Source organism: Haplochromis burtoni, unplaced genomic scaffold, assembly GCF_018398535.1.
Source record: "Haplochromis burtoni strain Fernald_Lab_line unplaced genomic scaffold, NCSU_Asbu1 Contig_104, whole genome shotgun sequence".
Taxonomy (NCBI): Eukaryota; Metazoa; Chordata; class Actinopteri; order Cichliformes; family Cichlidae; genus Haplochromis; species Haplochromis burtoni.
The window spans coordinates 873,701-901,651 of NW_024582465.1; the positions used below are offsets into that span (position 1 = coordinate 873,701).

Sequence of the window (27,951 nt, forward strand, 5' to 3'; positions counted from 1 at the left end):
GTTAGATAACAAAAAACACTATTGTTATCTACACACTATTTTGGAAATAATGTAAAATCATTAAAACATTTTGTGTAAACTGACAGAGCACCACTTCAATTTTTTCCTCTTCTGCCTTTCTTTTCTGTCCTGCCACATCCAGACGCAGCATCACCATCACACCTGTGCAGTTCATACAGACAGATTTGCTCCCTGCGGACACCTCGATCTCCTTCTGCGTCCATCTACCACAAAGCTCAGACCCTCTACCACTCGCTCTGTGGTCCTCTCTCTGTCATCCCACCACGTCTGCAGAGTGGGTGCCAGCTCCCTCCCCCAGGGGTGGGAGTGAGGAGCTGGGGGACGGACTCGACAAACCCCTAGAGAATGATGCCGAGGGTGTGTGGAGCCCTGACATCGAGCAGAGCTTCCAGGAGGCCCTGGCCATCTACCCACCCTGTGGCCGTAGGAAGATCATCCTCTCAGATGAGGGCAAGATGTACGGTACGCCCATCTCTATAGTCTACTCTCCCTGTGAAGGACAGGATGATGTTCTCATGTGAACCAGGGTTGAGGATAATTCTCCTTAAATCAAACAAGTCAAGAAGTCTCCAATTTGATTTAACACTATGTTACACTTTCAGACACACAGGTCCTTAATGCATAGTGTATCACATTTGATACAGAGTCTTTATGAGTTGTTAAGACTTCTACATCATTGGTGTGTGTTTTTGTTCTTTTCTCTACCAAAAACACCTACAACTCTATAATATGTTTTCAAGTGCTAAACTGCAAAAAAAAAATGCTGGATGTAGCAAATATGACACAAATTAAAACATATATATAGAAATGGATGATTTTTTAAATTTTTCAGAAAGTTTAATAAGCACTCCCCCCAAAAAAAGAATTTTATGACAATTAATTCACAGTTGAGGCTTTATAGGGTTAAGCCATATTCACTTGCTATATATATATAATGCACTCTTGACTCTTGACAACCATGCAAATCATTTGGCTTACTTAGACACTCAGAAATTGGCATGTCACAGCTGACCTTTTTATATTATAGACTAGGGGTGTCAAACATAAGGCCCTGGGAACTTAATCAGCCTGGCAAAGACTCCGGCAACAACAAAAACCTTCTGCTTTATAAATACAGAACAGTCTGGGCAACGAACCTTTTCTTTAATTGTGCACATTTATTTCTCAAGATTTAGGTCCAAAGATTTCTGCAGCATTTCTTTAGCATTTAAAAAAAACTGAGATGAAATTACATTTCTTTTTCTCATATTGACATTTCTCAGGGATTAAATTACTTTACACTGAAAGAAAGGGGATTTTTTACTGGTCTTGCCACTTAAGATCAAAGTGAGCTGTATGTGGCTCATGATGTAAGATGCATTTGACATCCGTAGCAAGAGTGTTAAAGTATTAAATTTATAAATTAAGAATGATTTTATTTTTTTTACATTCACAACACAAATGTTGGTCATGGCATATAAAGCAAATAGTGTGAAGGTATCTCCATGAATTAGATTTTGCCTCAACAGAAAAGACAGCTGAGGTGGGATCCAAATTCTTTGACTGTGCTAAATGTGCTGTTTGAATAATATATTGATTAATATACAGTTAACTTTTCTGATGCATTCAAAGCTGTGAGAAATTAATGTGTTCATTGCTGGTTTGTCAATAACATAATGATTTCTTGTAACTGGACTATTGTGAAAATCCACCTGTGAGCCTCTTTGAATACTTCCAAACCTTTATAACTTGTTGTGGGGCAAAAAGAGATAAATATTCACCCCCCACACACGCCTCATTATAAACTGAACTGTATATCTGCTTAAATTAGGGCCAGTGACATTTTTAGATATGTGTTTGCATATACATGCATGGGTTTAGGTTAACTGGTGATCCAAAAATGCCCTTAGGAGTGAATGTGAGCATGAATAGTTGCTCTGCGACAGACTGGCAACCTGTCTAGGGCGTACCGTGCCTCGTGGCCTTTGACAGCTAGGTTTCGAACACATCTACATATCAGTGTTTGGCAATTATCATAGGGCCACCAAGTGGATACAGGAAATATTTCATGCGCTGATGTACTTCTTCCTCCTGTTATATGACAGATAACCAGAAACCTTCAGACCTTGAGTCCTGGCTATATTTAAAAAATTCTGAGCTTGCATAGAATGGTGCATCCTATCAGTATGGTAAATGCGAAGTTACTGTAGAGGTAATAGGGATGCTTAAAAACAGTATGAAATATCGAACACACTGAGATGTGGTAGCAGCTTTTCAGTTTTTATGGGTCTTGCATGTGAGAGTGGCGAAATGGCTCTATAGCACCAGCACAAAATTTCAAAAAAGAAGCCCTACATTTCATCTTCATATATGAAATCTAACATCCCAAATTCAACCCTAAAATAGTCGTCTTTAGTTTGTAGTTGCTACATAACTACACTGCAGGTCTTTTGATAATGAATGTGTGGAAAATGTCATTCCCAAACAGGTGTTGGGAAGGTGAGGTGACATGCCTTTACAGCATTTTGCTGAAAGATGTTTGGCGACAGATGGTTTGGCCCCCTGAGTGACTGTTTGATAGTAGATCTGGTAGGTGGAAAACAGAGCAGCCAGAGGTAGTGGTGCTTTCAGACAGACTCTGTCATCGCCTTGTTTTGTCACCGTGCCAGACAGCTCCTTTAACTGTTAGCTTTGCCTGGCCTAGCTTGGTGACCTATTGAGGTCATGGCCATCCTCTGATCATCACTTAAACCCTTATAAAGCCTGTAATAATAGTTGGAGTAGGGCATGAGAGAGGGGCAGGTGTGTCACTCTGTGTCACGGGGCCGTGGCGAGGGGTGGACTGGATCAGCAAAGATGTGGGGTTAGGGGTTTTTTTTGTCAAGGAAAGCACTGAGGGACCCCTTCCTCCCTGTGGGGGTCAGGGGCAGGCGATGCGTGCCAGGGAGTGCGTCGGCTTGCCAAGAATGGCATGCACGCTTGAAGCCCGAGGGTTCAAGGCAGCTTGGCTGTAACCCTAAACCAGAATAGACGTTTACCCTTTGAGCGCCTGGAGGGGGGAGGAGGGGTGGACAAATAAACACCAAGGTGGGCAGCGGTGTCGTGTATGGCCTCGATGCACGGCACAACTCTCTCACACCTGTCTCAGCTGTGCGTATATCTGTCAGTTTCATTTTAGGTAGAAGTCATATTCTGTTTTTCTGCTATCTCTGATTTACCGCCCTCATATCTTTTAGTCTCAGTCTCTTTTCGTTCTTAATGAACAACCGCTTTTCTCTCTCTCTCGTGTCTGCTGGTGTAGCCGCCTTTCATTTCGCCTCCAGCTGTTCCCTGAGTTCAACCTGACAGCCTTGTGGCAAATCCGGATTTATGACTTGAGAAATGAGACAGGACTGAGCCCATGCATGGCCCACTTTGCCCCCATTGCCTCTAAACAGAAAGAGCAGCCCGTCCCTTAAAGCCTTTGCAGCCCCTGCAGCTCCCCTTTTATCGCCATCCCCGAGGTCACCGGTGGCCAACAACTCAAGTTATTCAAGCAACCACAATCGATGCAAAGCCACTTTGAAGGTCTTTAGTGTCGTTAATGTTGTTAAAGCGCAGATGGGTGGTCTTTAATCAGGTAGCTAAATCAAATATCAACTTAGAATATCTCTAAAGGCATACATGAAATAGTAAATCCATGACTTAATGCTTTTAGAAATGTGATTTAGTTGTCTAGTGCAGGTTAAATATGGATACATAGACAAAACAAACTGTTAGCAAAATAACTGTGTGTCTGTTGGCTGAGGACGACATGCTCCGAATTTCAGGTTGAATTCCACTTCGAAGAATGAATGCCATTCTTTGCTAAACAATATGATATTGAGTCTCCAGGCAGGCAAAACAGAAGCAGAGTGTTTGGATCACCTTCTGCATTGTAAATTCCTAAATCGAATAAAAGCTTTTTCACTGCATACTCTGCATATACGCGCCACATTTTTTCCCATAATACCATGTATTGCCCCGGCCCCCGTGCCCATTACTCAACAGACGTATTAGCTTGCTTATTAGGGACGGTGTCACGGAAATTGTGGCGGTTATGTGCTTCAGCAGTAATTCGACATGCATCTGCCAAGGAAAACATTTCCTGCCTTGTGTGGCTCTCAGCAAGCGATGTGCCCCGTGGTCAGAACGAAGGCCCCATGCTGCAATAATGGAAAGAAAGTCCCAAAATGTGCTGACAGCTCTCACTAAAAGAATGTAGCTCTGGAAATATGATTATCTCCCCCCGTTTATTTTTGGCCATATATCTGCCACGCTAATTTATGTGCTGCTTTTGCAAATGTAATTGTTTTCTTTTAATGATGTCTTTTTAATACCTTCCTTTTTTTAATTTAGCAGCATTATCTCTTTTTTATTATCTCTTGCGTCACACAAAGTTTTATGCAGCTGTTTGGTTTTGTCATTCTGGATTTCATAACATCTGTGTAGGGAGCACTTTTCTCACATTTTGACGTGTCTTATTTCCTCTTTGGAAAAAAAAAGAAGTCTGTGTTAGTGAAGTGGATAAACTCAACAAAGCTCCCGACAGTAGTGACATATTCTTTCTGTCAGTTCAGAACAAAGAATACCCACACAGTGAATCATGCTCCCACCGCGCTTGGCTTGCGCAACGTGTCAGCCCATTGTCGCTTTTTGTCAGGCGATGCAAACGTGTTTTTGTCTCAAGTCGTGCTCCTAATGAACATAACGGTAAAGGTCAGTGGAAAGCTAACAGCGAGTCCTCACCTAGGTCCAGACTGTGGCAGTAAAGTGAGAGATTCACCAGCAGTGTTGACCCGGTGACCTTTGAGGAAGCTGAAGGCCTGTGTTTTCAAGTGGTTTCCTTCAGTAGCTCTGCCTCAGTTGCCTGCTTGAAAAAGTGAGATCATATATGTAGGTAGAGGTGAAATGAAGACACTGATACAGACATAGTGCCATCGTTTGGAAAAATGAATAATGTGTTTTTTTATTTACTTAGGGTTTTTTTTTTGTAGCAGTCCAGATTTTGAATTAGTGACATTATTTGTTTAACCTAAAAATAATTTAGAAATAATAGAAAGTCATTTATTTAATCACCTTAATGAACTGATAATAGTATACTGCCACACAAGTGTTTGTGGATATATTTTTCCAGCAATTACATTGTATATGAATCATTTATGGGAGACACCCAAGCCTTAGTGATGATAGGATGACATGGAAGGTTCTCATGAGAAATCTGGAGTCTTTACTCCAGGCTTAAGGCTGTCATGGGATTTGATGCTGTCCGGAGACACCCCCCCTTTGCTGACTTCTGGAATCTTACACACTACTCTCTCGCCTTTTTTTCACCACTGACTTCTCTCTCTGTCTCAGAGTGTAACCAGTAAGATATGGTGAGCAGCACCATCCATGCAACAGGGTTGCCTCTGCCACTTTATCTAATCTTTTCAGATCTACAAGGTTGAAAGAAACAAGTAGAAAGATGTGCCTGCAAAATTACACACACACTTCCCTGCGTAAGTCATAGCAACTCTTAAGACACTAGTGGATTTGAAATCTGTTAGATCTTCACGCCTCTGCTCTAGTCTGATCATGGAAGTTACTCTGATATAGGGCTGCCACAAACGATTATTTTGATAGTCGACTAGTCACCGATTATTTTTGCAATTAGTGACTAATCAGATCATCATCCATTGGACGTAAAACGTACAGCTTATTGCACCAGCAGCATCTGCTCTTATATAACTATCCTTAGCTTACAGCTTTAAGTGTTTAAGGTATGTGCTAACTAAAAATAAAGACAATATGATAGTTTATTAAATTTTAATGAAATTTGCAGATTGTTTCGGTGAAGTTTAATAAACTCCTTGCTATCTAAAATATAACAGGACACCGGAGTATATTCTCCAGCAGATAATCAGCTGTCTGCTTGACGTTTATTCAGCTGTGTAAAAACTATAACTTTAATCTCAGCCAAACCGATTTACTCAGGAACAAATAAAATACTAAAAAAAAAAAAGCCAAAAAATAACATTTTTAAGTTATCTAAGTGACTCATATATCATGTTTAACCTGAGTAGCAAAAGACCGTGGGGAGTTTGAAAACGATTTGCCGGGAGTCCGGTGTTCTCACGGCTCTAGTTAGCCTTGAAGTCCCCGAAGAAGAAGGAACACAGTTTCTTCTTCTTCGGGGTTTAACGGCAGCTGGCATCCTTGTACATGCAGTGCTGCCATCTTCGGTTTCAGTCTGTTATTACACTCTTAAATTCTACTACTTATTCCTGCGTCTTTTGTGATCTTACAAAGCTTCAAACGACGCGTCGACTATTAAATGAGTCGTCGACGATTTTGATAGTCGACGTAATCGTGACTAGTCGACTAGTCGACTACTGTGATAGGACAGTTTGGTTTTTGGAAGTATGCATGACACATAGAAACTCATAGAAACACACAAATACAAAGGTCAGATACAAATACAAAGACACATCAAATACAGATGTGTCTTTGGAGAGTATCATAGGAATTTCTAAACAGTTATTATTACTATTGTTATTAACGCTTAAATATGGCAAAGATGCAACACAGCGTAGTGTATGGATTTGATGCATACGCATATATATCCATTATATATACATATATAATGGATAAAGGAAAATGTCAAAACAGTCCATGCAGGACCCAGCACACCAGTCGGTGTCTATATGGTAATGTCATGAATGCACTGGGTAGAGAGAAACACTGAAAAGCAGAGGGAGTGAGATCAGACCGGGCCAGTTATAACCGCACCTGCATCTCTGAAGGGCAAATTTATGAATTTTACTACCAGCCAGGCCCGGCGGTTGACTTTGACAGAACTTTACAAAACCCGTCCACTTTTCCATAATCTTTATCAACAGGCCTGAGGAGGAAGAGGAGAAGACAAAAGACAAAAGAAGGCAACAGCTTTTCTAACGTCTTGCATGACTTTTTTTTTTCTCCATTACTGAATACAGTTAAGAGATGTTTTCAATTGTCTACAGGCTGGAACAGGGGCAGCTGTTTTTATGCTTCTTTTATACAAATAGAAATGTTTCTTTTAAAATAACTTTATTTCAACACCAGTATTTTATTTGAAACCCACCTCCCAACTATTAGTTTGATAATCCAAACAACTAATTTGATTAGCATTTGGCATACAAAAAGTGTACATGTTCTAAAAATACGAAATCAGATGTGCAACATTCATAACTTATAACTCTACTTTGCTGAAATGTAACCACTTGTCACCGTTGTAAGTTAACTGTTATATAAATGACAAATCAGATTGCTGTGAGGGGGTACATGCTTTTCTATGTAATATTACTATGCCTTGCAGGTTCTGTAAGGACTGTCACATTCAGAGGTGGGTAATATATTTCCTATAGCAATGATATCACAATATGACATCACATAAACATTTATACCTGTATAATCACGGGCGATATGACAAGGCACGACACTAGTGACATTATAACTTTAAATTGGAGGAAAAGAGAACACTGAGTCACAACCCAGTGACTCAGTATTGGCCAGAGCCCTAAAATGAGGTGTCAAAATTCTTATCTGAAGTGAAAAAGCTGGATCATGTCACACATCTTGTTTGCTGACCACGCGATTTTTACTTGTGGTATTGTTGCAGTACATGTTGGATGTTGCAAATACATTTTACTTTGGCTTATTCAAAAAATATTACGCAACTAACAAAGTATACATTAACCTTCCACTAACCATTCAGTTGTCTTGTTAACAGTTAACAGGTGTGTCTCTTTGAATGGTGGTCCAAGTGTGAAATAATGTTATAGATGATTTTTTTATAGTAATGTTATTACAGCTTTATAGAAGCTCTTCTAACTTACACTTTTCCCTCACTCATATGGTGGTGATATTATTATAAACTTTTTCCTACATTGCAAAGCCCAGCAGTATATCTTGAGCGCAGTAAAACCCTGACTTGGCTTCTTCTACATCACTTTTCATACCCTTAAGAAATGTTTCCAGAATCAGATTCCCCCTTAGACGAGTCCGTGACTGCAGGCAGTGTGATAAACAACATCAGACCGCTGACCACTGGGTGATGGTATAATGTTCCTACTGACTTTCCTGCAGCCTTGGCTGGCACTGGTTCTCTGTCTGTGCTGGTCCCATTGGATATCATGATCTCATCGCTGTGTGACTGAGTCGCCTCTCTGATCTCATGGGTGTGTTGGAGGGTATTTTTGAGGGGCCCTTCCCCAAGCACACTAGGAGTGGCAGGGCATCTGATATGTGAGCATGAGGCGAAGTGTGTTTGACGGCTCCTTAATGACGTTGTGTATCGCTTGGAATACATACAATATTGTCATACTGTCCATCGCTATGGTGACAGAATAATTTTGAAATCATTCAATTTTGAATTGAATTGTTACATTGTTTCACTTTACTATAGAACAGAAAAACAATAGCTCTTAGGAGTTGTTGTTTTTTTTTGTTCTTTTTAACCATACAGCCTTTCAGGAAGCTACAGCTCTAGGTTAGAGCTACAGCTCTAACCTCACTGTCTTTTGCTTGCTCTAAGAATGGCACTTTACAGGTTGATCAAGTTTTACAACAACTTACATTCAGGGCATGACAAAGGTTCAAAAAATCTGGCGAGAAAAATGACAAAATTGAAGAACTGCATTCATCTGTGGAGACATGCTCACACATCTGTGTCTGCTACTTTGAAAATCCCTATTGGATATGCAACGTACATCTTACTGTACACTGAAGATAAATCGGTGGGAACTGGAAGAACTTGCTGCTGTAATGTGAGGAACTCAATGCAGGCAACTTAATGTTCATTTGAGGTCAAGTACTGTGAGGACTTTGACAAAGCTCTGTGTTCGTCTTTTCAAGAGTTTGATTGCAAGGAAATGTGGAACACTTTCTTAATCCCTGGGGAATTAAAGAAATATGCATTTAGGGGCTCAAACAATCGGCCAGCGAGTGCACCTCCTGATAAACACTAAACGGTTGAGGAGTTACAGCCCTGAAAGGAAAATAAGATTGAGACGGAATGAATGCCGCAGCTGGGGCTGGTGTGTGTGTGTGTGTGTGTGTGTGTGTGTGTGCCAGTATATGTCTATATCGACTTGTGTGGTTGTGTGTATAAACTGGAGTGCAAAGCATTTTGGAGCAGGGTTTAGTCCACAAAAGCCTTATACAAAAGCAGTCCTACAGTTGGATAATACTGAATGTGTGTGTGAGTGTGTATGTGTTTCAGGGGCCTGAAGCTTTAGGCAGAATAATATCGACCATTTTTTCCTCTTTTACTCTCCAAACCGACTCTCATTTATTCTAATTCATGTCCTTATACCTTGACCATAGCAGCACGTTAAGAAAACACATTTTCTGCATATTTCAACCGTGTTATATAATGTGTAACACTTTTAGAGTTTTTACATGAACTGTAGTCCTTTTGACTCAGACCACCAGATCAGTAAAGTCTTCCACATGTTTTTCTAGTGGGAAAGGAGGAATAATATATTTTATTGTTAATTCCTCAGTGGCACCATAGACCTATAGGTTGCTCATTGTTTTATTTTATTTTATTTTTTTTGTGCAGTAGGAATTTGTGAGTCCCACATTTCCAAAAGCGTTTCATCAAGCTGATCTAAGTTTAAGTCATTTATAGCTATTTGAGTTGGTTCAGGCAGCCAACAAAGTCAAGCTTGGCCTCAAGTTGCCTAAGTTGCTTTAGTTGCTCACTGTTTTGTTTTCAAGCGATGTCTGACGTAATCAGTGGCAATGAATGTCCTGGCTCAAATACCTGAATACAAGAATATGAATATATATACATAGAAATCATAGATCTGCCTTTGAGTTTTTGCAGTAAGGCCATCAAACCTTTGCTTGTGCTCGACCGCTCTACCAGTTTTCGTAAAAAGCAATTTTCAAATTTTTGCCAAGTCACACAAAACACTTCCACCAATCTCTCACTGCTTAGTATTTTACTACAGTTGGATTGCTGAGGTCGGGAAATATAACACAAGTCTCCTGGGGCAAGAAACACATGCCGTCACAGAGTCAGTTTTTTAAACTGACTTGGAGTAAAAAACTATAAACTTACTACAAAAGCAGACCCAGACAAAACGGATGGCTTGTTTTAAACTGGTTAGTCTGCCAGTTGGTGTTACTCAATGTCTGACTTCTTGGAATGGTGTTCTGCGCTGGTTCGAGAGCTTTGAGTAGAGTGAGAGTGATGGTGCAAATGGTGAAACCAAGACAAGAACTTGTGATGAAATGTAATTCTAGTTTTGATTTAACTGATAGTTAATCAGTGCATCAAAGCTCTCCATCCAGAACACAACGTGGGTTGTAATACGTTATAATTATCTATTTGAGGTTTCAAGAAAGCGCTTTACAAGTGGCAGATGTCTGGTTGAAAGGTTGTCTGTTTGTATATTTAGCAGCAAAACCTTCGTTAACACGTGCTTTCGAAAAGCATTAGGTGGAAATTCATGTCTGAGTGAACTGCTTGGGTGGGATCTAAGTTTACCATGATCTCCGAGTAGAAACTGTTTTGAATTCCGCACAAAATCTGATCACTTTTACTGGCTGACAAAATGTTTGATGGGGCTTGAGCCAGGTGTTAGGTTTCCATTTTTTCATCATTCAGAGTCATCTGATTGGCCGGTTTGAGTAGCGTTGTGAGGTCTGACCCAAACATCACTATGTGAGGGGAAAATCTGACGGGTTTATACCAGGTTGTGTGTCGTGACTGATCCGTGTGTTAATTCACATGGAGATGTGGTGCCAGGGGAAAAATGACCGTGTTTAAGAGGTGGTGCAAAGACTAGCAAACTCTTGTGTGACTGGTTGTGTATATTTTTGTGAGTTTGCGTGGGTGCACGAGAGGTCCTTCGAGAGTGATTCACTCAGTGTGTGAGTGATCCGGGGAGTTTGTCTGTGTCCTCGCTTTTTCGTAGTGCCTAAAATAATGTGAATGTGTTGCTGCAGGGTGTCCATTAATAAATATGTTTCTAATTGCTCCCTTGAATAATCAATTGTGAAAAAGCCTCTTCGAATTTCCTAGCACCCACGTTGACATTAAACTGGTTATTTTGTGATCATTTACACTTACAAAAGAGTCACATGGTTGAGAAGTTGCAGCCAGGTAATATGTGGAATTTTTGCCCAACAAATGACTATAATCAAAGTGTACATTTGTATGACAGAAACACACAAACACACAAGTTGAACCATTTCACTTATAGTAGCAACAACAAACGAAGGCTGCATTTTTCATTTTAGGCCTTACACTGCAGTTTTAATTTGGAAGATGAGTTAAAGAAACCACGTGATTGTTGGCCTCTATAGCAACTGGGGAATTTGGATGGGAGAGAACAAGCTCAAAATTTACTGCAGGCGTAAAAGCATATTCCATAAACATTGACACACACACCAGCTGCCTTACAGCCTCACCAGACCCGCCCCCTTTGGTCAGTGGCCTGTGTCGTGTCTGTCCTGAGTCCGGTCTGAGGATCGCATGGCTGCAGCCTCCACCTGCTCTGCCAATTGGACCTGTCTGTCAGCAGTGGCAGAGCACAGGCACACACTGTGGGGATATGAGCTCAGCGTATACTGGGGGGGGGGTCACCCCGGGACTGATGCAAGCTCTCTCACAGGCAGACATGTAAACTTAGCGATATACTTACACTTTCTGCCTTCAGCGTTGACACATTTGACAGCCTTGTGGTTACTTCGGGCACGTGCGTTTGCACAGTTCTCTATACGCACAGCCATCTAAATGCTTACAACAATGTGCACACTCAGGCAAATCTGTTTCAAGCTATTCATTTTGCTGATTATATTCCTGATATGTGAACACGTAAACAGAGATTGTCTTGCCTTATCTATTCAATTGTTTCAGTTTTCCTAACAAAGAAGCCGCGACAATCAATTCATGTCCATCAGTACGATTGCAATGCACTAGATGATGAGTTAGATCTGTTTCAAACCTCTGTAAAATTTCCAGTAACTGGTCCTTGTAATTAAAAAGTAAAATATGTTTTTTTCTCTCTCTCTTTTTGGACCCTTGCAGGAAGAAATGAGTTGATTGCACGATACATCAAACTTCGCACAGGGAAAACGCGGACCAGGAAGCAGGTGAGTTCTCTGCAAATACCATTTGTAGCAGCCTCTATTTTTGAACCCCTTCAGAAAATCCACTCCTGTTGAGTGATGCGCCAACACCCTATACATCCCCCCCCCACTGAACCCTCAATCCCTGGAGGGCTGGAGATGATGATTGATTTAGGGCCGTGGCCCAATGCACAGATGCTATAAGATCATGTGTCGGTGTTGTTTCTTCACCACCTCGTGGATCTGGTGCTTGTTAGAAGGGAAACGAAGCTGGGGAAAACAGTGGTCTGGATGGGAAACTGAGGCAGGACGTGGAGGGATTTGGAACTCAATCCTCAGTCCGGTATCTGATATGGAAGAACTGATGTATGGGGCTGTGATGGATGTGGAGAGAAAGGGTCTCTGCTAAGTCATCTGTCGGAGACACTGTGGGAATGAAAAGAGATGATTAGAGATGGAAACAGAAGGAGGGGCAGTGGTAGATCAGAGATGAGTAGTAAGACAGGTTGGAGGCAGAGAGGGACACCTGCTGGTTTATCTGTGGCAAACTGACTGCTGTTCTCCAGAACGACTACATACGACTATAGACCCCATAATTATAGAATTCAAGCGAGAAATGGGATGAAAATGACAGTGTTTCAATAAAAATACATAAAAGCAAATTAGTTATCAATGAGTTTGTTTAACAGGTCATAACTTAAAAACTGAAACTTGAACTAGTGTGTAGTTTGTACACTTTTTACTTATCGTTTTATTAAAGTATATACATTTCAGTTACATGTCTATCACTGTTTTTTTCTTGTTTTATAGTTTTTGTTTATTAGAGAATGAAGGGAATAAAACATTTGAATCCATGTAAGCATCTCCATGTGGCAGAGGCCCAAAATGCAAAGCATTTATACCACGTTGTTGTTAAAGCAGCTACGCACACCAAAGCTCTGCGTTACAAACATACATCCAACTCTTGAGATCTGCTTTTAGACACTGTCTCATGCACCACCGCAGACAAATTAAAACTTCTTTTTTCTTTGACTTCAGTAACACACAACAGCAGGTTAAACAATTCAGTTAAATCCAATTTCTTTATGTAGCATCAAAATACAACAACAGTCACCTCTAGATGCTTCATATTATATGGTAAAGGCCCTAAAAAAGTATAGAGAAAACCCCAGTAATCAGATGACCCCCTATGAGCAAGCACTTGGTGACAGTGGGAAGGGAAAAATCATTTTAACAGGAACAACCAGAATCAGAGAGGGACAGCCATCTGCTGCCACCATTTGGTGGTGAAAGGGGGGAAGACAGGACAAAAGACACACTGTGGAGGAGAGCCAGAGATTAATAATAGCTAATTCTATCTCCAAAGTGAGAAAAGGAGCTGTGCGCAATTTGAGTAAGTGGCACATTTGTCCTCTGGGGTTTCATTTTGGTTGTGTTGTTGTTTTTTTGGGGTTTTTTGTGCACATCAGACAGCTGTGCTACGCATGTATTCAGTTCCTACAGTGAGATCATTGGGAAAACATGGATTGTGCTCAGGATTGATCCATCACAACTGTAGCTAAGTTTTAATTATTATTATTATTTCCTCTAGAGAATCATTATTCTTTAAAAGTGTTCAATTACTGAAGGAATTTCAGTTTTGCACCATAAATGCAGTATCATTTGCAAAAGTGATATTGCTGTGAGTATGAAACCTATCTAATCATTTAAGTATATAAAAAATAAGGCAACAGACAGGTGGTTAAGAAATCTATGTTCAGCCTATAGGTTTACTTTAGATACCACTTTTGCTAAGTGGTATCTTTTCTTTATATGCACACCTGGAATGTCAGAATTCCCGGAAAAAGAAAATAAATGTTGATACTTTTCACCGGGCTTTACAGATTTCAGTGTTCCTCATTTAAAAGGCTGTTTAACCAGAAAGCACTGTACATAAATACATTTTTTTAAACACACCAAGAGAAAACAGGACTGAAAAATAACACATAAAATTTTAGCTGCAACAAATCTTCCCAGGAACAGTCTTTGCAACTCTGAGTATCCCAGAAGAAAAAAGTAACTACTTTAATAAACTCCTAGGCACTAAACTCAGTGGACAATGGCTCACTTTTCTCATAAACCATAAATCTCATAAATCCTAATTTAACCCCTGGATATACCATACATTTCCTATCAAATAACAGGTATCAAATAACAGTGACCACGTGAAAGGGATCACTTATAGTGATGCACATGTGGCTTGAAAACAACTTCAGATGGATGATAATGTTTGTCTCTGACTACTGGACATGTAATAGTAATTAATATTAGTTGACCTTAGGTTTAAATTAACACCGTTTTTTAAAGTTGCTGATCGTTCGTGGATTAGAAAAAGAATAGCTCGTAGTTGCCACGCGGTCAAACATGTACACCTTTGGCCAGAGTTTCCAGTTCACCTGCCTTTGTCTTTTAAACTGTGCGAGGAAGCTCGACCAGTGGGAAAACCATGTAAACAGACCGTTTTTGTGCTTTATTACATTCAGTTGTTTTTGTTGTCTGTGCTTTCCAGGTGTCTAGTCATATCCAGGTTCTAGCTCGACGGAAGGCCAGGGAGATCCAGGTGAAGCTGAAGGTACGCTACGTGAGTCAAACTATTTTTATACATTCTCAAAATGCTTTTGACTATTCAAGATATTGTTATTATCACTATTACTGCTAGATTTGACTTCAGGCTATAATCAGACCAAAGTATCAGAACTGAGGTGCCGTTAATGCGGTGATATTAATCAGCTTGAGCAGTAACAGATGGAAAAGGGGTGAAAATATAATTACCCTATATTATTCTCTCTCATACTGAAGAAAAAAGCGCTGCCGTTCACATTCCTTTAAAACAAATACACAAATGACCAGCTATCTTAATTGCACCCTCTAATTGGTGCCGCTTTTAAATGCGATGCTGGCACATTTCAGTGAAATGTGAACATGTTTCCCCAAAGCCCGAGGCTTTCTGTGCACGCCTGTGAATATGATGATCCAAACACAGTTTTCAGGAAATATATGAATCCCTGCATTATTACTGCCAGGTATTACATTTATTAAGTGCCACAATAAAAGTGTTCCGAGTGGTACGCTGAGCATTTACACATCCCTGCCCCCCCAGTACTTTCTCAGTTTGCATTTCTCATCCGCATGCGCTCGCATAGTCGCAGTCACAGCAGGCAACAGGACTCTCCCTCGCCTTGGATGGTAGCCACGAGGGTTCAGCTGGCAGGGCTCTGCGCTGGTCACAGGGTTGGCCCCTGTGACAGGCCTTTTTTAAATGCGTCTTTGGTGTAACTGAGATCCCTGCCACATGTACCCCCCATATTTCAGCTATGCCCTTGTGTTAGCCAGTTCTGGGAAGAAGAATGCACCCCGTGGCCTTGCCCATTTGGGCTTGGCGGCAAGTGCTTGTAGTCCTCTGTGGTCTGCGGACTGCTGAAGGAGTGGATTCAAAAACAAGAGCGATATCACTTTACAGTATTCCTCATAGTTTAAACATTTTGTCCTTTATCTTTTTTTAAAAAATCCTTTTTGTGACATTAGAATTTACCAGTTCTGGGATTGTTATGGTAAGCATATCAACATATCACCCCGTTGCCTGCAGTGACTTAAAGTATGACCTCTAACAGAAGCTAGTTGTCATCACTGGCTTGCCCCTGCCAAAGCAATAAACTTAACTCTTGACCTAAAGGTCCTTGACTGTAATATCACCTTCTCTGCAGCTCTCTGACTGGCAGGGATTCACCGATGATGCAAGCTGGCCTCTGCCTTTCATTTCCCCTTTTAGGGCTCTGCTTGTGTTAGTGGAGAAGTAGGACGCAGACTTAAATGGAGTCTGATGAGTGCTGTCCCTTTGCTTTCTACTGTCTGTTTAATCTTACTCTCGCTCTCTCGTCTTCTGTCTCTGTAGGATCAGGCTGCCAAAGACAAGGCCCTCCAGAGCATGGCCACCATGTCATCAGCCCAGATCATATCGCCCACAGCCTTCCAGAACAAGATGGCTCTCCAGGGCCTGTCTCGGCCAGCTTACCCCACTAGTGGTGGGGTGAGTCTTCACGTCTTCCTAAAACCCTGAGCAGTAGCACAGAATCCATCAAGGATTCTGTGGGTTTAATCCAAATGTTTTAAAAATCATATACTCGTACATGTATATCATATTCTGGTAGGCGAGTTATTTGGTGAATTCAGATTGTCTGCTTACAATTTTTACCTTTCAATTGTGAATAAGGAAGCTTGATTTCTTTTAAGAAGCACTTGTCAGCTCAGGCTTACATCTTGAATACATAATAAGCACCTCAGTATGAGGATTACTGGTATGATGCAACAATTTAATGTACTTTCCCTTCTTTCTGTTTTGTAAGTTTTGGCACGGGGCACTTCCAGCACAGCCAGGAAGCCATGAAGAGTAAGTAGTTGTTTGTTCTTTTCCTGAGTGCTGTCTATCATTAGTTTCTCATGCTATAAGTTTATTAACCATCAGATAAATTTCACCTGGGGAATTCATCTCAAAGCAAATGAAAACACATCAGTGCAATTATAAAGAAAAGTCTTCAGCTGCCTGACATTCAGCATACCACTCTAGCTCCTGCGTCTTTAGAGGTCAGGTGCTCCAATTAGTAAATGAGAAGGGGCCATGAGGCCAAGACGGTGCATAATGTCTCTCCCCCTCTCTTGTCTGTCTCTTCTCTCCAGCATTAAGCCCTTTTCCCAACAGAGCTATGCCATGCAAGCGTCTGGCCCTGCCCCGATAACAGGTGGGTGTTGACAGAAGGCTGTCGTGTCAGCAAAGTGCCGAGACAACCCAGCTCATCATAAAGAGCTTGCATAATGCTCACACAAATCGCAGCAATTTTGCTGCATTATCAACTTTTACTCAAGTCACAGTCAAACGACACGTTCACATGGTTGCGGCCTTTTCTTCTGCAGTTTATGATAACACACAGGGGCTGTCCATGTCTCCTGGTGCCCCCCCTTGGCAGGGTCGAAGTATTGCCAGCTCCAAGCTGCGAATGCTGGAGTTCTCTGCCTTCCTAGAGCAACCTCAAGACCCGGAGACTGTAAGTAAAGTGGATCCATCAGTAGTTTAGTTAGCGTTATTATTACCATAGTTGAAACAAAGGCTTACTCTTAAAAAATGAAAATGAATAAATAAAAGAATCCTGCTCACTTCATTTACACCTGACAGTGGTCCTTATACCTTGATTAGGAAATATTTTTGTCCTATAAACAAAAGTAAAGCTACAAATTCTGAAGGCAATAAGTAACTTTTCTGCTACATTTGATTTTATTTTATGGCAAAAGCCGATGTTAAAAACTAATCTGGCAATTGAAAACTGCATTGAACTATCCAAGTGTGACTGCAACTAAAAAAAGATCATGAGATGATCTCAAAGAATACACACAACACATCAGATGATCAGGAATGTTGCAAGTGGAAAGAAAAAGGGTGGGACCCTTGAGACAGGTGATGGGATATCACAATGAAGGCGATCAAATGTAGCGGCTGGCTTCTTATAACAGATGTCAGATAGCAGCCAACAGAGCTCGGCATTCAGCAAATGAAACATTTGCCATTTCTGGATGCGTTCATTTCCTGATATGCACTTTTGTTTCTCCAGTTCAACAAGCACCTGTTTGTGCATATCGGCCAGTCCAATCCGAGCTACAGCGACCCCTATCTGGAGTCGGTGGACATCAGGCAGATCTATGACAAGTTCCCAGAGAAGAAAGGGGGCCTGAAAGAGCTGTTTGACAAGGGGCCACCCAACGCTTTCTTTCTCGTCAAGTTCTGGGTAAAACATTTCTCTGCATTTTTTTTTTTTTTTTTTATCTCTTAATAGTTTTATATGATCTTCCCTTGTTTCTTCCTTCTAAGCTCACTTCATTTATCTCAAACTAATTTCAGATGAAAACCTCCACTGTAATTTTTTACTCCATATAAAGCCCAGTATGATAGCTGTGTGTGGCATGTTTTATACATCATCATATAATCCTCCTGAAGTCAAGAAGGTGAAGTGAGAGTACAGTGAATGCTCTTGTTAATGTTTTGTAGCACCTGTTGGCTGTTAATGGCCTTGCGGTGTTAACTGTGTTGAGATAGCTTAAGCATTGGAGTTAAATGAACTTAAGTGTGATTTAGGGCTAGAATGAATGGAAAGTCATGGCTCCCTGACCCGATTGGTGGTTTATATGCCAGCAAAGAAGGCCTTGCTGTCCAACATGCATTTGCCTTGTGCGTATTTGTATATTTGCCTGTGATGTGTGTGTATGTGAGTGTGTGAATGTGTGTGTGTGACAGGAACCTTGGGGAGAGTGGCAGGCCTGATCTTTCACTAGGAGAAATGTGATCCGAGACACCTGTCTCTGCACTATTAGACTGACCAACCCTCATACCCCCTCCTTATATTCTTATTTATAGATAAGCCCCACCAAAAGTGCATACACACACACACACACACACACACACACACACACACACACACACACACACACACACACACACAGACAACAACGAATCACTCTCATTACCCCCACCATCACACATTGAGAGTGATTTAGGGAATAAAGCATGATAACAAAGTCAGCATAAGATACAAGCAGACGAATAGATGGTAGTGTAATTCCCAATTATCCACTGGAAATCTGAGGAAACTCCAAGTTGAGGACATAAAAATGGGACAGAGAAGGGAGAAAGAGGGCAAGAGACACAGACATTGACTTTGTTCATTCTTTTGATTTGTTTCTCTGGCCATGTTGCTTTAGTATTTGCCTCACTTCTCCACATAATATCAAATAAAAACACTTTTAAAAGGACCAACTCTGAAGTAAATAAATGACAGAAAATCAAGGATGGACAGCCTCTTTGCCAGTGGCTGTGATAGAGCAGGTCATCTGCTAACCTAAAGGTTGGTGGTTCAATCACTGGTTCCCTGGTTACTCCAGTCAAAGTATTTTTGTACAAGATGCTGAACTCCAAGTTGCCCTCCAGTGGATTCATCCAAGATAGGAAAATAGAAAAAAATGTGCGAATGGGTAAATGAGGACAGTGTAGAGTAGTTAAAACAATCGGTCTATTTACCAGTAAGACTTAGTGAGTTTATAAGAATCCAACAACAATATATAACTTGGCTATGGGCAGACAGTTAAGGCTTATGCATTATTTTAGTGTGTGAAGGGTTGTGTGGGGTTAAATCTATGTGACAAACACATCCAAAGCAGAGGTTTTGCTGTCTGAGACAGACGGCAGTGCTCAGTGTTTCCCACTGATGTTCAATAAACAGATCGGCATCCAACTGCCGCGGCAGTTGCCGAATCTGACACGTTGGGGTGGGGTGGAATTACCTTTAAGCTTAAAATGAGTTGAAAGTACGTTTGAGGAGAAGCGTTGTAAACAGCCATAGGTTTCATACAGCCTTGTGTGTACTTTCACCACTTTGCTGTGTTGCTTGCATGTTGATGGCTGAGGCATTATGGAGGCTGAAGTAACTAAAAACAATCAAATCTTACTGCTTTCACAAATTACTGAATCGTTTCACACAAAAATATACCATGTCAAGGTGACATGGTATATTAAAGCGTTAACTGCTGCTGTGTGACGCCTCCAAAGATGCTGAATGTCAGGTTCAAAGTGCCGCCTTGCATCCGATTCCACCAGATGGCTTCGTATGTATGCCATTACCCTTCTCACATGCTTGACTTACATATTATTTATTGTAGACAGATAAAAGACATTGGTGAGTGGCACCATATTGGAAGTACTTTACTCCAGGGTTGGGAAGAGCAGCTGGTCGAGCTGTGGCATTTGAATCGGGGGCGAGGGGAAGAAGGGGATGAGTAGCCTCGCCATATATCACTGAAAGAAAAGAGAGCAAGACAGCAATAACGGGCAGGAGGTAGAAATAGAGACACAGAAGGTGTGAACAAGAGATAGGGATAGCAGGAGAAATGCTGGGTGGCATTAACCCAACAAGTCACCAGTGAAATATTACCCTCTTGATTCATGTCAGAGCCTGGTGGAGTCAACAGTTATGACATATCCAACTTGCTAGAGGAAAACAAGCTCATAACACTGTCCCCCCTCCCCCCAAGCCTGTTCATTTTATCATGTCCCAAGGGGGTCCTCCAATTCTCAAGGCATCCATGACAAAACCCAGAAATGCTGCAAAAACAGCTGGGTATTTCAACAGCTACAATGGAAAAACCCCCAGAAAAGTCGCTCTTGGCCATGAGAATAAGCAAAATGAAATCCTTAACACATCTGAAAATATGATAACCTTATTTAAGCCATTGTAAAAGCTGGAAAGAGGCTATTTGGTATCACTGCAGTCATATAGCCACATAGCAGGTTGTGACTTCGGGGTGTGCTGAGGCGCAGGTTGGCATGGTGATGGTGACAGGCGGCTGACCCGTCTCCAAAGCTATGGTATTCTAGATTGAATTTCCAGCAAACCTCCCTGTCGGCCACTCTCTGCCCTGCTCCTCTCCCCATCTTCTTCTCCTTCACCCCCTCGGCGCCCGTGGCCCTGTCCTAACGGATTGTCTCACGCCTTTGAAGTGCAGAGGGAATCTGATTTGAGCTGGCTCTGCTAAATTGTTACACAGCCAGCCTGCCCACCATGATCTAATCAGCCAATTGCACGCTGCTGATTGTAATTGGATGAATTCCCTCGCAGGCTGTTAGGGAAGCAGGGAATGGCAGTTTGAGGAGGGTCACTAGGCCCCAGGGATGAAGACAAATAGAGGAATTACATGAGCCAGGGATGAAGATGAACGGGGTGATGAAGAGATGAGAGGAGGCTGAGCGGTGTCTCAATGGCCCATTAGGAGACAAGAGCCCGACAGGGGAAAAGGTAAAGCAGCTCAGCTGTCTGACAGAAGAGGCGTCACCTCAGTCTGATCCAAAATCTGATTATGCTCACCTCAGTTCAAACTTGAGCCAGTGGGGGGATTAGAGGTGGGTGAAGCTGCTTCATCTGAGAATAAAGAAAGTTGAATCTAAGCTGCCTTTGAACTTGTGAGGCCATATTCTTCTCATAGAAACGGTTCAGCATTCCAGCACTTTTGGTTCTTGCTTATGACAGATGTCAAAATCGTTTCTTTTTCACAATCTATGCAACTTATCGTCTTGCCTCGGGCTGCTACATGTTATATAGATTTTGTGATTTTTGATTAGAAACACTACAAGTCCAAGATAAATCCAATGGACGCTTCTTGTAAGTAGAGTGAACACAATGCCACTGGAATGCAAAATCATCTTGCACGCTTATACATACAGTGAGGCAGAGGAATTATATGAGCCATGAAGATGAACGGGGTGATGAAGAGATGAGAGGGGAGCTAGGCGGTACATCTTGGCAATCTTTAGGCTGGATTCGACTTGGGTAAATGAGGATCTGTCCTGTAAGCACTTCTTGGCTTACCAAGGTTACCTCTCAAGCTTTGTTGAGCCGGAGCACCTTTGACGCAGAGATCCATAGGTGTGGAAATTTGTAGATTACAGAGCTGTATGAACTGTTTATCCTCAAGTATGTGAATGCGCAGTGTGGTGCATGGGTAGTGCACACATCTCCATTTAAAGGGGCTGAGGTTTGTAGGTCTTTATACACCACCAAGCTGTTTTAATCACCATGGTTCCCTTTGGCCAAGTATATATTAACACATTATCTCTTTCTTCCTTCCAGGCGGACCTTAGTGTAAACCTGCAGGATGACAGCAGCTTCTTTTATGGTGTGTCCAGCCAGTACGAGAGCTCTGAGAACATGATTATCACCTCATCCACCAAGGTCTGTTCCTTTGGCAAACAAGTGGTGGAGAAAGTTGAGGTAAGAATGCGATACTGGAAGGTGTCAAGTGTCATTTGTTATGTCATCTTTTATTAGAGTATATACACTTATGCTGCCATGTTAATGGAATTTTTGCACTATTTTGCATATGTTTTCGGCACAATTTGTTTTTCTTACTTTTTCCAGCCTATTCAACCAAATGTGCCCACTGGGCAAAGAGTCAGGCTTCCTCTTATTTGTTTGGGGTCCCAGTAGAGATGTTATCTAACAGATGTGGCTAACTTCTTGGCTCGGAGCAATGCCGTCTTCAAAGTTTATTAAAGAGGCCCTTTGAAATATTTATGACATGAGCAGAAATGACATTTTATGATTTTATAGCTGTTCCTTTTATGAGAATTGTTTATGAAAAAAACTCTTGTCGGACCAATAAACGTCATATAACCTGTAATTCTAGCTGCTGTCACTCTGGAAATGTACCCAGCAACAGACTGGGATATCTCTACATGCTAGTCAGGACTGAGAAAAATTAAATTTGCAGCTTTTTTGTTAAATAAGATAGTTATGTTTGAAAGGTTTTAATCGCTATTAAAAATGTTCTATTGAGAAGATGTGAATTTCATCCAAAACTAGATTCAGCTGGAGGAATATTTTTAGTCATCAGTGATTCAATTTTTTGTTGGTGAGATATGAATATTAAATTAATACATTACAAAATGTGACCACTTAATTTTTAAGCAACATTTATTAGTCAGCCATTTTTTTCCCCTGTAAATATCATTTTTTAGTTTAGCTGTTTTACAAAACTGACACCTTCCACTTTTCCCATTTATCGGCAGTAACGTATATATTTGGCTCCAATTCAGGAAGTTTGCGTCACCGATTGAATGATGGAGGAGTGATGTTACGACATAAAGAGGTCATGACCACATCAAAAGCCACAATTATCACACTGGGGAGTGAATAACCCCCACCGCAGATTCCAGTCAGTTACTGCTGATCTGTGGTCTGTAAACTGACGCGATTCACAAATTTCCCCAATATGAATAACTGTTATGTTTCCCGTTAACCGTACACAATAGCCGCCCCGCCCCCACTCGCTGCTGATGGATTGTACAATATAAGCACATACACACATATCCCTAGGTAGAGCCATCTGCCTCAATCGGCCACATGATGATATTTAATGGCTTCATTATTTGATTACGGTTGTCACAAGAAATATGTTTATTGTCATATCTGGCATGCCATATGCCGCATTAGGTATATTATATTACAAACAATACTGCTTATCACATACAGTAGACCTAGACGTTCATATCCAATGCATCCATTTGAGTTTCAGTGGCCTATGTATCCCTGTGTTTTTGCAACAGATTTCACATTTCATCCATACATTTTTAAATTCTCTTTCAGTGTGATATATGTTCGCAGATATTAAACTTCACTTGTATGTGTCTGTTCCCCTAGACGGAGTACGCGCGTTTCGAAAATGGACGCTATGTGTTTCGGATCCACCGCTCTCCGTTGTGCGAATACATGATCAACTTTATCCACAAGCTTAAACACCTGCCGGAGAAGTACATGATGAACAGCGTACTGGAAAACTTCACTATCTTACAGGTACCAACTTTCAAATCTGTGTAGTACGTATAAAACTGCAGCTTACCTTTCCCCAGGCTGTTAATGACAAGAAATAAGCTTCTTCTCTTGAGCTGCACTGATATCATATAGTTTGGACTCAAATTATGAGCAGCAGAGTGGGGTCGAAGTATTTCACATCACAACTCAGAAACTAGACTCAAAATAAACAGTTTAGCCAGCTAGTAAATACTAATGGAGAATACAAAACTATAATCACTTGTTTTCATAAAATCATATATTTCCACACTACTTCACCCTGGATTCACTTGCTAACTAATTACAAATATGCAACAACAGAAAATAAATTTTGGTTTTGTTTGAGTCGTAATTTAGGCATCTAAATTCTTTTTGTTTTAGTCTAGTTTTAGTTGAATAAATCAAATCAAGCGATTATCCAGCTGACTAAAGTTTTGGTCCACACAGTCAGTCTTCTTTTAAGGGTCTTATTTTCAATATCAAATGCAACCTGTTTCTATTGTTATCTTTCTCCCAAGCATTGACATTTTGTCATGTTTTCATGAGAAACAAGGAGCTTGGAAGCAACTGTTACACCCCCCCCCCCCCAACCAAAATAAATAAATTTAAAAAAAAAGGTGTACTGTTACTGGGGGCAGATAAAATGTGCATGTCTAACCATAGGTGATTAGTTCTGATTGGATAACTTCCAAATTCGTCCCACCTTTCTACACAACTTAATTAGTTGGATCTCATCTCTCCAGAATATTTTCATCTTATTATTTGTTGACAAGCGTGTTAATACTTGTCATCATAGTTTTTGTCCTCCTGCGTTAGTTTTTATTCAGTCATGGTCTTATTTTCATTGGAAAAAAGGCTATTGACAAAAACTCTACACACACATATATATATATATATATATATACACACACACACACACACACACATGTATTAACAACATTTGTGGAGGCACCTTTTCTCAAATTTAGAGTTCTTTTTGTAGACTTCACCCTGCTTTGTAATGGGTGTGAAACAGGAAATCCGTGGTCTTCAGCTAAGTACTGCTGTGGTATTTCAATTGGTTAACCATGACAGACCAGAAACAGCTGGAACCATTTTAATTTTATGCCTTCTAGTTGGACTTTTCTGAATGAGCCGGTGTGCTCCTCAGTGGATAGTGGGGTGTGTTGTCATAGTAACCAGAGGGGCCTAAAAGACAGGGTTTTTAAAAATGTGTTTCTTCTATTGGAGGCTCCATTCCTACACTCCTAGCAAAGGCACAATGACCATATTGAGCCCACACTGATGACTACATGGCAGCATGTCATTAGTGCAACGTTGTTAAACATAAGGAGTTTTTTTTCCTGTCATGTTATGCATGTTGCCTTTCCATGAATGCCAAGCAGTACTTTAGATACATATCAGCCTTATGTATAGAATAGCACCATTTCAGCCAAGGGATTGTGTGTCCAGTTACTCATTATTAGTGTGTATGTGTCAGTAATTAGTCAGTATATTTAACTAATGAACCGGCCAGGGAGACTAGTTAGGGTTAGGTGTCTAGGCTCTAAGCTCATCACTCCACATGAATGTGCTACATTTAAAACTGGGAAGCGATAAGTAAATACGCCCTATCCACCATCCCCACAGCCTAAAGGTGGATGCAGGGCTGGTGGAGAGGTTGAAACGGCGAGCACTGATGAAGGGAACTGGTGGCAATGTGATGTCCAAGTGAGCATCAGGAAACTTTACTGCTTAAATCAACTGCCAAATTGGGAGGGTGTATTCGGTATCGGCGTGAGAAGAGGGAGGCATGTTACGTGGGTATGACGCAGTGGAGCTCGAGTTGCCTGCCTAAACTAGCTGGCAGGCTCACTTCATTAGTGATGTAGCAAAAAGCCACGGCTCTGCCAGAACCACAAAAAAATAAAAAATAAGAAGAAGCTATAAAAATCGGTGTTGTCCAAACTGTGGGTAAGTTTACATTGTAAGTAAAAACACGACAAACGAAGCTTCACAATATGACACCAGTTTGTGTTTGTCTACAGGTGGTGACTAACAGGGACACACTGGAGACCCTGCTGTGCATAGCCTACGTCTTCGAGGTGTCCACTAGCGAGCACGGAGCGCAGCATCATATTTACAGGCTAGTCAAAGACTGACACGGCCTCTCACTCTGAACTTACCAGTTCTAGACCCATTGTAGCACACCGGTGAGCAACAACACTACACAATAGACTACTTCCTCTACAAGATGAATTCATACGAGGCGGTCGGGAGCCTGGAGAAGCACAGGCTGTGACGGTTTGTGCAGGAACACAACTACTGCTGAACAAGAGTTAGATTTGGGACTGTGGAAGTTGAAACTGGCTGTGTGTGAAGAGGAGGACCACTGTGTACACTGTGGTTTCTATGCCAAAGGAGCCAAACATAGCTAAGAAGACCTGCATGAGAGAGTTGTAATTGGTGGTGTTTTTTTCCATCTCATTTTTACTAGCGCTTGTTTTTAATTTAGATTCTTTTACACACATGCATGTGCAGGGGATGTTTGTGACAGAGAAGTCTGGCTGCCTCAGGGTGCCATCTAGTGACTTAAATATAAATATATATAAAAATGGGAAAAATAATAAAAGTATACTGAGAATCCCTTATTTGCACATCCGAAAGAAAAAAAATCACTGTTTTTTTGTGCCAATGTTTTGTGTTACTGGAGCGATTATGTACAGTGCCACAACCTTCTCTTAACAGAGTTACGTTGACAGGTGGCTAAAACGATTTAAAAGAACTTGTATTCACTTTGTTTGATGTTGAATGTTGAATGTTTCTTGTCTTACTGTTTTTTGATTGAAAACTGTCTGACTGCAACAAAAGGCACATAATAACACTGCTAACTTGAACCAGATTTGGACTTGTAAGCCGATTATCGAAGTTGTCTGCATCTGTAACTTGCCCTGAGGTGTCACATGAAAATACAAGTGTTTCTTACATAAGTCCTCGCTGGTTTTGTAGTATTTCCACTAACTGCTACACGCTGCATAAACGTGTTTAGGAGAATTATAAAATGTGCAGGATTTGACAGAGCTGTCAGAGAGACTTTCCTTTGACAGCTTTTTACAGCTTTCCCAGTATGTTGTGTGCACACTGGAAAGGTGATAAAATAAATATATTGAAAGTTTAAAGTGTGCATAGTAAATCAGTTTACTTTTGGAAGGTGTTGTTGATGAGCACCATACTGTTCTATAGTGGATGAACAGCCTCATGCTGAAGAAAGTCAAAAATAATTGCAGATGGCAGTGCTTTAGCTCCAGTGAGGCCCCGGAAACCAAAAAGTAAGTATTTAAGGGTGCAGATTAAAATGACTGATTAGCCTGTTGGTCGTTAATTTTCTCTGATTGTTAATGTAGAGAGGATTGTGTAAGCAAATCATCACATTTAAGAGGCTAAAGTAAATTTTTTTTACTATTTTTGCTAAATAGCTGACCAAAATCATGAATTAGTTATCAACATAAATGTGTAACAACATTTTACTTTCTCTTAGTGGGTTTTTTGGTGGGCAGTGTCACTACATGCTCACAGTTTTAATCACATCCACGTATGCATCCGATATTTTATATTTAAAAAAAAAGAACTACTACAGCAAGCGCAGAGAATACACTTTTTTAATGTAGTAGTGACACAGATGTTGTTAACAGTAGTGACGATTGCCATCTAGTGGTGTTGTGGCAACATTACACTTTGTTAGTTTGATTTAACTTGGTAGGTTAGAATCGGTGTAAGTGTAGAAGCAAATCACAAATGTAGTATTTCAAGGCGCCATATTTTGTATTGTAAGAAACCTTACACATCATACTCCGATGCTGATGTGACTTTATTAATATGTGAACTCGCACTTACAACTCCTTATCCAGTCCATGGTAACAGGGAGCTGGAGCCTGTCCCAGCAATCATAGTGCGAAAGACAAAGTACAGTTCAACAGGGTTAAACCAAACCTTCTTTTTATTATTTTATTATTTATTTAAAAAAAAATCCACTTGATTGCTTCTATTTTTAAATCACTCTATCAACTTTAGTCTGCTGTGGTATTTGTTAGAGCTGCATTAATGCTACAGAGAGTGCATAGTTAAAAATAAATACACAAATAAATAAACACTGGCATACTTTGTGGTAAAATATAAAGTACGTACATTTTAAAGGGGGTAACAGATAATACAGATATGTCTTTTGGTGCCATTATTCTGGTAATGTCATTTGACCGACCTAACCCGTAAGAGCCCAGACCAGTCAGGAAAAACTACGGGAGAGTCAATGGCTGTGTCCCAATTCAGGGTCTGCACGCTTGAAGTACGCATTTTAAGTGCGGTTACGTCACCGCCACGCGACGACGGCTGTCCCAATTTGAAGTGTACTTCAAATGCATACTTCAAATGC

General features: G+C 40.9%; 1 protein-coding gene across 1 annotated transcript; it reads left to right on the forward strand.

The window, feature by feature from the left end:
* Positions 1-347: 347 nt before the first annotated feature.
* Positions 348-26,512, forward strand: LOC102303756 (transcriptional enhancer factor TEF-3). The gene is made up of 11 exons (XM_042223186.1): positions 348-478; positions 12,083-12,147; positions 14,672-14,743; positions 16,055-16,189; positions 16,506-16,549; positions 16,837-16,898; positions 17,071-17,201; positions 17,763-17,936; positions 21,825-21,965; positions 23,394-23,546; positions 25,571-26,512. The coding sequence occupies exons 4-11, from the start codon at positions 16,088-16,090 to the stop codon at positions 25,682-25,684; spliced, it is 921 nt and encodes a 306-aa protein (XP_042079120.1). The 5' UTR covers positions 348-478; positions 12,083-12,147; positions 14,672-14,743; positions 16,055-16,087; the 3' UTR covers positions 25,685-26,512.
* The last annotated feature ends 1,439 nt before the right edge of the window (positions 26,513-27,951 follow it).